The sequence below is a fragment of the Ictidomys tridecemlineatus genome, chromosome 7 (assembly GCF_052094955.1).
Source record: "Ictidomys tridecemlineatus isolate mIctTri1 chromosome 7, mIctTri1.hap1, whole genome shotgun sequence".
In the NCBI taxonomy this organism is placed as follows: domain Eukaryota; kingdom Metazoa; phylum Chordata; class Mammalia; order Rodentia; family Sciuridae; genus Ictidomys; species Ictidomys tridecemlineatus.
Window position 1 is genome coordinate 1439495 of NC_135483.1, and position 9859 is coordinate 1449353.

At 56.2% G+C, this 9859-nt stretch overlaps 1 protein-coding gene across 3 annotated transcripts; it reads right to left on the reverse strand.

Moving 5' to 3' along the window:
- Nucleotides 1–206: 206 nt before the first annotated feature.
- Znf696 (zinc finger protein 696) lies at nucleotides 207–6362 on the reverse strand. Of its 3 annotated transcripts, XM_078016570.1 has the most exons (5): nucleotides 6223–6357; nucleotides 4231–4402; nucleotides 3178–3323; nucleotides 2235–2335; nucleotides 207–1396 (listed from the first exon to the last, which is right to left on the reverse strand). In XM_078016570.1, the coding sequence occupies exons 2-5, from the start codon at nucleotides 4300–4302 to the stop codon at nucleotides 225–227; spliced, it is 1491 nt and encodes a 496-aa protein (XP_077872696.1). In that variant the 5' UTR covers nucleotides 4303–4402; nucleotides 6223–6357; the 3' UTR covers nucleotides 207–224. The 3 variants fall into 3 exon arrangements, with proteins under 3 accessions (XP_077872696.1, XP_005316159.1, XP_077872695.1); XM_005316102.5 differs by lacking the exons at nucleotides 3178–3323; nucleotides 4231–4402 and having other exon boundaries at nucleotides 6223–6362; XM_078016569.1 differs by lacking the exons at nucleotides 3178–3323; nucleotides 4231–4402; nucleotides 6223–6357 and adding an exon at nucleotides 2772–3157.
- Between the last annotated feature and the right edge of the window lie 3497 nt (nucleotides 6363–9859).

Sequence of the window (9859 nt, forward strand, 5' to 3'; positions counted from 1 at the left end):
ATATCTTTTTTGCATTCACCTTGAAGAATGAGATGAAGGTTAGTTATGAGGGCACAGGTGAGGCCTGCTGACCACAGAGCAAAGCTGGCACAGTCCAGCACTGCCCAGGGTCCCTCAAGTCTCTACCTTGGGAAAGCCTGCCGTGCCCATCAGCGACACCGGCCTTTCCTACCCTCCTTTCCCGCCGGGTGCAGACAGAGGGAGGCTTTCAGAGGCAGAAACCTTTATTGTCTCCCTGGCTGCACAGAGTGTGAACAGGCCTGCGGTGTGGGAGGCCCCAGAGGTGCTGCCCCTACCCTGCGCACCCCGCGTGCGTGCGCTCCCTCGGCCTCGTGCACCCGCCGGTGCTGGATCAGATGGAAGCTGAGGCGGAAGGCCCGGCCGCACTCGGAGCAGCGGAAGGGCCTCTCGCCCGTGTGCACCCTCTGGTGCCGGAAGAAGCCGGACAGCGCCCGGAAGGCGCGGCCGCACTGGCCGCACTCGTGGGGCTTCTCGCCCGTGTGGATGCGGCGGTGCTCGCTGAGGAAGGAGGCGCGGCTGAAGGCGCGGCCGCAGTCCGGGCACGCGTAGGGCCGCTCGCCCGTGTGGACCCGCTGGTGCTGGAGGAGGTTGGAGCTCTGGCTGAAGGCCTGGCCGCAGTCGGGGCACGCGTACGGGCTCGCCCCGCGGTGAGTGCGCTGGTGGCGCACCACGTTGGAGCTGTGCGCGAAGGTCCTGCCGCAGTCGCTGCACGGGTACAGCTTCTCTCCAGTGTGGATCCGCCGGTGCTTGGCGGCGTCCGACCTCTGGCCGAAGGACTTGCCGCACTCGGGACACCGGTAGGGCTTCTCGCCCGTGTGCACCCTCTGGTGTCTGAGGAGGTTGAAGCTCTGGCTGAAGGCCTTCCCGCACTCCTGGCACACGTAGGGCTTGTCCCCGTGGTGAGTCCTCTGGTGCCGCACCACGTGCGAGCTGTGGATGAAGGCCTTCCCGCAGTCGCTGCACTCGTAGGGCTTGCCCCCAGAATGGGTGCTCTGGTGCTTCACCACATCTGAGTGGCATTTGAAGCTCCGGCCACAGGTGTCACACTGATAAGGCCCCCCTCTGCAGCGGCCTCGCTGATCTGTTCCCGGGCCTGAGTTAAGTGTGCTGTCTGCTCTGGACACACCACCCTGGCCACGGCTGTGCCCTCCAGTTCTCTCACCAGTCCCCAGTCCCCTGGGGCCCTCTCCAGGCCTCTGTGCAGCGTCCACATGTTCACCAAGGTCCTGAGACCTGGGTGCTCGGGGGGACCCTTGCAGGAGCACAGGCACAGCTTCTTCAAGGCATCCTCCTGCCCCGGAAGCCTCCAGCTGTGCAGTCAGCCCCACAGTCTGCACTGCCTGCCCAGCACACACTGGAAATGCAGTTTTTACAGCTAGAGGAGATCAGACATGCACAAGCTTAGACACAAGACGACCATGATACAGGTGAATGTGAGATGGCACCAGCAAGCCAGGGAAATGACTGAGGAGTAATAAAGTCCTACGTAGTGGATATCTATTATTTTGCCTATCCAGTTCCTATTTTCTAACATTCGTGGTCTGGGCTTAAGGGGTGGGTCTGGAACAGTGCATCTGGTACCCCCTGGAGGGACAGGCATCTGACTGTGGACATAGGGCTGACTCTCAGTTCATGGGAGGTGTGAGTCTGGTGTATGGGGTCTGTGAGTGTTCTGGGTGGCCATGGTTGGTTGACTCAGGCTTCCACTAAGCAAGAATTGGCAAACTGAGCATGCAGAGGCTTTGACGGTGCACACTTCCTTACCAAGGGAAGACGGCATCGTTCTGAGCACTAATAGGAACAACAATAATACATTGAAGTATGAGTCCTCAGCTTTTATGGACTCTGGATGTGGCCTTGCATCTTAGGGACAGAGAGAGCTTAGAACTTAGAGCCTGACAGGGCAGCTGGACAATAAGCAGAAGACTCACCAGCACTTCCATTCTTTCATTCACTCTCCCTGGTCACCTCCTGAACCTAGGCCAACTAGCAGGCAAGGAGCCAGGAAGAAGGAGCATGAGGCATGCTGTGGCCAGGAAAGCACTTGGAGAGGTAGCAGGAAGTGTTGAAGATGAGGGGGCAGGAAGGTGAGCCCTGGCTAAATCTTGAGTAGTTGGGCAGGTGGGTGGGTAGGGGGTGAATTCCTAAGCTGCCCGCCTCTCTCCCCAACTCCTCTGAGCCTCATCGTGGTCTTGTCCCCTCACACCTCTCACCTGTGGGGGCCTCCATCAGGGTTTCCCTCTCCTTGGACAGTCTTTTGGAGATCAGGCTTGGCAGCACCTTGCAGAACAACAGGAAAGGGAACAATTCTTGCCTGGGTAAAAGAAGAAAAGAAACAGAATGATAGGGAGAGCTAGGTGCAGCAGAGGGTAAGCTGAGGTCAGAGAAGAGACTGGGAAGGGGACCTGGGGGTCCCCCAGGGCGGCCCCACTCCCATCACTGGCCCTCCAGAGGGTCAAGACCAAATGGTCACTGCAGCCGGCGGTGCTTCTTGCTGCAGTGAGTGCACCCAGAAGGCTGGTCAGCCCCTGGGAGTCTAGAGAAATTTCCATGGGTCCTAATATTTTCTTAGTAATTATAAAAACTTGAACGTAAAACTTTAAAACAAGAAAAGGTTATGGGATGGTGCAGCTGGGGCTGAGGACTGGCTTCTCCAAGCCCCATGCTGCGGCAAGGCGAGCGGATCCAACTGCGTCCGGAAGCGGGGGCTGCCAGAACAGGGGGACCCTGGCAACTGCCAGGACACGCACCACGGCCCAGCTGCCGGCCCGCCCCTCCCGCAGCCGGAAGTGCCACCCGCTGGCCCCGCCCCCGGGCACTTCTGGGGCGCTCTGGGCGCTGGAGGACTGCTGCTCTGTGCCCAGCCCCGCCCAGCCGCCACCTTCCCGGCCCTCGGCCGGAGCTGGGGCTCTCGGTCGCGCGAGTCCAGTAGGAAGCTCTGGGGCAGCGGCCCGCCGGCGCCCGCCCTGTCGCTCCTGGCTCCCACGCCCCACCGGGCAGCGGGCGCTCTGGCCACGGTCCTGGGCGTCCGGCCCTGCCACCGTGCGGCCATCCCCGGGAGCAGAGGAAGGCGGGGGAGCTGACCCAGTGACCGAAGGCGAGGTCGGACCCCGGCAGGAGGGAACAGTGACACACTGGGCGTGGGCAAAGGCTGACCTGGAGCCGGGCTTCTCCAGGCGCCCGCCACTGCTCCGTAGCCGGACTTGGCAGCCGACTGCCCCGTGGTCCGTGAGAGGCCCTCCGGAAGCACCACGGGGCAGGGGTCGCTGCACGCGCACCGCTGGGGAAGGTGAGGGGGGAATCTGTAAGGAAAGGAAGGTGCATTTTCCACGTGACGCAAGCCGGTGACTTCCTTCTTCTACTCTATAGTTTCCAGTTTCTCTGAAGTACACTCTACTTATTGAATAAGAAAATAAGGTGTTTTATCAAAATTGACATTTTTTAGAGAATTTTAACATTTTTTTTTTTTCCGGTGGACACAACATCTTTGTTGGTATGTGGTGCTGAGGATGGAACCCAGGCCGCACGCATGCCAGGCGAGCGCGCTACTGCTTGAGCCACATCCCCAGCCCCTCAAAAATGACCTCTTGGGGCTGGGAATGTGGCTCAGGCGGTAGCGCGCTCGCCTGGCATGCGTGCGGCCTGGGTTCGATCCTCAGCACCACATACAAAGAAAGATGTTGTGTCCGCCGAGAACTAAAAAATAAATACAAAAAAAATGACCTCTTGATAAACAAGTAAAATATGACATTTATCAGCTTGAAAAAAATGAGGGGATGCAGAGTGTGGTGGTGCACACCTGTGATCCTAGATTTTCAGGGCACAGAGGCAGGAGACTCTCAAAATAAAATAAAAAGGAGCTAGAGGGGATGACAATCCCAGCTACTTGTGTGCCTGTGGCAGGAGGATTACAAGCATAACGTCACTTGGGCGGCTTAGGCAGATCCTGCCTCAAAATAAATTTTAAAAAAGGTCAGGGTGTAGCTCAGAGGTAGAACACTTGCCTCACATATTTGAGGGTTTACTCCTCAGTGCCACATAAAGCAAACGAACAAACAGTGAATTCTTTAAAAGAAAAAATATAGGGAAAAGCTGTTTCATGTCTAAGTCCCAGCAGAGTATGTTCTTGGACCAGTGGACAGTGGACACAATGGCTAGGCCTGCACACCAAGATGCTGAGAGGATTTTCTTCAAATGCGCCTACTTTACCGTCATGCAGATGTGTTGCTGACATTTGTTCCTGAAGATGGCACAAGGCAGATTCAGCCATGGGATCTGCATTGGATTTTCCTTCCCAACAGTTCAGAGATGCATCTGGGGCCCATTACTGGTTCTGCTGAGGCTCCTTCTTCACACCACCTACAGCAGCATTCTCTCCTGTCTGGGATGGAGAGAGCTCCCTTTTCCCACCAGATTTTTCTGGAATTCTGCCCCTGCCTGTTCATCCAAGATGGGCCTTCTGCCAGCTTTCTCCAGAGACTGGGAGAGAGGTCTCCACCCTCTGCAGCCCTGGGCTGAGATGGTGTCAGGCCTGCAGCAGCTGGGGACCAAGGCCAGTCAGTCTTAAGAGATGAGAGACCAGGTGGCGTGAAGGCTCTGGTCCCAACCTGAGCACTCCTCCTCAGATCCCATGTGCTGCCCAGGTCAGAGGAGCACTCTGACACTTGACCTTTGTTTGGTGGGTCCACTTGACTTGACAAGAGTTCAGGCTGAGAACACTCAGAGCTGGCAAGTCCCTGGAGAGGCGGCTGCAGGGGTGCCAGGCAGGACTTGTGGGCTTGCGCACAGGGAGCCATGTTTGCTGATTGGTTTGTCTCCAACACGCCACGTGTGCTCTCTCCCTCCACTAATTTAGACTTCAGGGGACGACACAGACAGGCAGGCCACTCGTGTTGGCTTCCAGTCACCATTTTCTCCCACAGTCCCTAGCCACGACAGTCAGCCTTTAATTCAGTAACCCCGAGAGTCTGTTTTATAGATGAGCATTTTGAGAGGAAGGACTGGCATCTAGGAAATGGGGGACCCCCCTGCTCCGCCAGGCTTTGCTGTGCTAAGAATAGTAGCCAGAAACTACAGAGGCCCACTTCTCATCCCATCACAGCATCAGCCTTTTGGTAAAGGCCAGATAGAAGGCACTGTGTCTTGGATGTCATTCCAGGACCCAGTCTGACAGAATAGTTTAACCCCTTAGGATATCCCTAGTCAATGTGGAGAAGCCACAGGGGCTCTTCCTGTGTCCCCAGCACAATGAGTTCAGCAAAAATCAGACAGTGGGAATCTGCTGCAAGCTGGGAGAGATGGCAGGAAGAATGTGGTGAAGAGGCCTTTGGCTGCCACTTTGCCCATGGTGGTCAAGCAGGCCACTCATTGCCAGGATCCTTTCCTTTTCTGATGCAGTCATAGCTTCTGAATGCGGAGTTGGAGAATGCAGACCACAGGCCTAGGACCACAGAGGGGCAAAGAGCAGCCATGGGTAGGTAGGATACCTGCCCTGCTACAGTGCCCCTGGGCACTTATCCCCAGTGCAGAAGCCTGGGTCAGCCCCAGCAAGCTCCCTTAGGCACCTGCAGCCTGGAACTGGGCTCCTGCACCTGTCTCCTGCCATCCCTCACCATTGTGTGCTTGCGGCTTTCTCATTACTGCATCAATAAAAACATCTGTGATGCATACCCACCATATGCTGCATATTTATTTGAAAAAAAATTATGCAGTGTTGCAAAACACATATAAAACCAAAACAACTAAAGGGGATGACCTATAAAGTATAAAAGCCCTTCCCCCCATCCCCATGGAACATTCTGTATTGGGGAGATGTCCTCCCCCCCAGTTATTGATGTTTCCTGTTTGATCTTGATTTGTGGCTCAGGTGAGCTGCACACCACCACTGGACAGAGTTCAAGCCCTTTTCCCTGGGCAGGAGTCTCCTCTCTTTCCTGCTCATCCCTCTCCTGTCCCTCCCACCATGCCCCGCACCTGGCTCCTTTGCAAATTCCATCTCTCCTTGACCAAGCAGTGTGACTCTGAACCCTGCGGGCCAAGGCCTTTCCTCCCTCCCCATCTGCTGGGAAGGAGCAAGGAACCCCCTGGGCCTGGCTTCGGGCTGGCCCGGTAGGTTCTCGCCATTCTTGTGAAGGGTGGAGTGGGAGGTGAAGGCCTGGACATAAAGCCCAGACAGTTAAATGGTGTAAAAGCATGGTTCACCTGAAGCCGGTCCAAAGTCAGGCCGCGTCGCCTCTGGCCCAGCTCCTGACCTGGTCTCCGGCATTGTCAAAAGCCATCTCAGGAGGGCAATTCCTGCGCAGCTGTCAGGCGCTGTGCGGGTCCCCTGCCACCCCGCGTCCGACCGCCGCTGCCCCGCGCCACCGGCCAGCCTCGGGTTCTCTCCGCGGGCGGCGGGCCGGGCTCACTCCGCGCCGTGCACCCGCCGGTGCTGGATCAGATGGGAGCTGAGGCGGAAGGCGCTGCCCACTCGGAGCAGCGGAACGGCCTCTCGCCCGCGTGCACCCTCTGGTGCCGGAAGAAGCCGACAGCGCCCGGAAGGCGCGGCCGCACTGGCCGCACTCGTGGGGCTTCTCGCCCGCGTGGATGCGGCGGTGCTCGCTGAGGAAGGAGGCGCGGCTGGGGGCGCGGCCGCGGTCGGGGCACGCCTAGGGCCGCTCGCCCGTGGGACCCTGCGGTGCTGGAGCTTGGCTGAAGGCCTGGCCGCGCTCGGGCACGCGAAGGGCTTCCCGCCGGCGTGGAAGCGCAGGTGCCGTGAAGTGCGAGCTGTGCGCGAGGGCGCGGCCGCAGTGGCCGACGCGTTCGGCTTCTCCCCGAGAGACGCGCTGGTGCTGGGCGGCGCCCGACCTCCGGCGGAAGGCCCCCTGCACTCGCCGCACGCGTGCGCCCTGGCCCCAGGCGCGGCGGGGAGGCCTCAGCCGGGCGCGGGCTGGGCTTTCCCCCGCGGGCGCCCCGAGGCGCTGCCCGCTCCAGGCCTCCCTGCTCTGCGCTCCTTGGTCCTCACGGTCTGAAACCAGAAAGGGACAGGGCGGTGTCACCGGTCTCGTGCCCGGGCCATGGGGGGCAAGAGCGTCCGTTTTCGTGAGAGGCAGGGAGAAGGGAAATTAGGAGCTTTGTCCTGGACGCGGCAGAGAACCAACACAGACACAGAGTGAAGGTGCCGAATCCCCATCTCTACTGAAAGACCCTAGCCCAGTTAGCCCAGTTACCTAAGGCCAAGATATGAAATCAAGATACCGGGGCTTGTCATAAACAGGCTCAGGCGACGGATGTGCTTTCCACATAACCGGTAGAGAAAGGACAGAGCACCCCCGCATCCTGAGGCATGAATGAATAAACAGGAACAGATAAGCAGGAACAGAAAGAATAGAATGCAGACCTGTGGTTTTTGGAATGCAGACCTGTACCCCCTAGGTGGACTATATGTTAGATTTAAACAAACCAATAAGAAACCTGTTGCTTCCCGCGGGCGTGAAACCTGTCCCAAACCCTATAAAAATCTCTGTATCCCCAAGCCCGGTGTGCCAGTTCACCAAAGCTCCGGCTGAGGTTCTGCTGGGCACCCGCAGGCGCCTGCGTCCCAATAAAACCTCTTGCTTTTGCAGCCAGTGTTTCGTGTGATTCTCCTTGGACAGGGATACGGGGGTCTTTCACTACTTGTGAAGTTGATCATACATACTTTTCATTTTGGCAGGCTCACAGTACTTTGTGGTTACAAAACAGGAATCATTACTCAAAGAAACAAAATATTACGTAGCTACAATTAGATAAGAATGTATCCTGGCTTATGCATAAGCAAGCATTTTTACTTTCAGTTTGCGTTTTGCTTTAAACTGTTTCTGTTAGTTAGCTTTTAATAATAGTTAGAAATGTCCAGACTACTGGCCTACACCTTGACTATTCTTTCTTGATTTATTGACTAGAACAGCCACGGTTATGGCAGGTGGTTAGCTTGAAAAGAGAGGCTACTGATTTTAATCAAACAAGAGTAAGAGCATCAAACCATTGTGCACAGGAACAAGAACAAGTTGCCCAGTACCAAGCACTAATCTGTCTTCTTAACATGAATTCTTCTTCTCTAGATTTTAATTTAATTTCTCAAAACTTCCTTGACTGTTTTTCCTACAGGGGGTTTCTCATTAAACATTAACAATTTACAGTTCCACAGATGAAATCATTTAGAGCAAACAGATTCATTCTTTAGAAGTAGTTGCATTAATTGGGAAAGTCACGTTTTTTCCTTCATACTTAATGGTCATATGAGAAGTCGCAACTAGACTTATTAAAGGAATACAGAAACAAACCAGCCCATTCCCAGAAACATACTGCACTCCTCCAGAGGATGGACACCTGGCACCATCCACCTCAGTAGGGCCTTGCCACTGCCTGAGTCAGGGGAGGGGTGCAGCAGGGAGCGGTGGCGGGACTTGTGGGTATTGGAAAGGGCCTGAGCCCTGCACCTCCAAATGCAGACCGCAGGCCTAAGTCACCGAAGCTTAGCACTCCTTAAAGGTGCCAGGGCTGAAAAGCTCAGTGGGTTCCTGCTCCCTGGCCTAAAGGCAAGCCATAGGACCAAAGGAGAGGTGACTGCCAGGCGCAGGCGGGGCACAGGACCTCACAGAATCAGCAGGGGACAGGCTGTCTGCTCCCAGGACTGTCCAAGGACCTCTCTGTGGGCCTGTCTGCCCACCACTGTGCTTGTCACCAGCAAGCATTCTGCCCCAGCTCCCTGCGGAGTGGCCTCTGTGTCTCATCTGGGTAGGGAAACCCAGATCCAGGCAGCTGTGCGACCTGCCCCCTGTCCTCACTGAGCTGCTGTGGCACAGTGTGTTCCTAACTATTTCTAGAACCTTCTTGTTTCTTCCTAAAAATAAGTCACAGAAGAGAAAGAGCAGAGGGCATGGTGATGTGGTCCTGCTCTCTACTAAGTCTGGGCTGGAGTTGGCTGGACACAGCGCTGCCTGGCAGCCTCTGAGGAGAAGTGGAGAATGTCCCACAGGCCTAGTGTGACCCAGGAGGGTGGTCTATGGGCTAGAGAGGTGAGGAAAGAGGGACACTGCATTTTAAAGAAGACATGGGTGTCACGACCCCCTTGCCCGCAAGGAAGACGCGACTCAGGAATCTTCTTTCAGCAGTTTATTCGGGCCCTTGATATTCTTCTAATGATTCTTCTACTACCCGGAATAATAATTGGATGCCCCTCCCAGCCTTAATAAAGCACCTCGAACCCCAATGCAAAGCTGCCACGTGTACCCTTCTCACAGGGTGCTAGAAAATGACACGCCAACTTTCTCTGATAAGGAGCTGGGAACACGCCAACTCTCTTTGATATGGAGTTGTCCTTCACAGACCACAACGGAGCCAGCGCCATCATGTAATGGCGACCACAGTCCGCAGGAACGGCTCACCACACATGGGGCCACAGCTTAGGGAAGACCTGGCTCCTGTAAGGGACATGGCAGAACTGGCAAAGGGCAACTGGCTCTCCTGCCAGGACAGGCTGCCTATGAGAACCCAAAGGAAAGCCTGAATCTGCACCAAACCACACTGCCCATCTGCTGGCAGACGACACCCCGCCTAAGGTCCGGGTCGGAGCTGGGAGTTATCAAACGTGAATTACAAGACTGAGTCCCCCTGCCCCCCCCAGCACACAGGTGGACTTCTGTCCCCACCTGCCTCCCCCCAGGCCATGGGGAACTATCTGGCTCTTGGGAGTCAGTGCTTTTCACCTCAGCTGCCTGGGGCCAGCATACTGTACTGAATTAGAGTGGGTAAGGAGGTATGTGACAAAGTCACCAACTGCTGGACACTCTGAAAGTGGCCCACAAGCAGCCAGGCT

Excerpts from the sequence above, each read along its gene's own strand:
- Znf696 (XM_078016569.1), bottom strand. The coding sequence starts at position 3,073 with ATGGCCGCACGGTGGCAGGGCCGGACGCCCAGGACCGTGGCCAGAGCG. Across the intron at positions 2,336-2,771 it reads GGGCCGGCAGCTGGGCCGTG|GCAAGAATTGTTCCCTTTCC; the intron begins GTGCGTGTCCTG and ends TCTTTTACCCAG. Across the intron at positions 1,397-2,234 it reads CCTGATGGAGGCCCCCACAG|CTGTAAAAACTGCATTTCCA; the intron begins GTGAGAGGTGTG and ends GATCTCCTCTAG.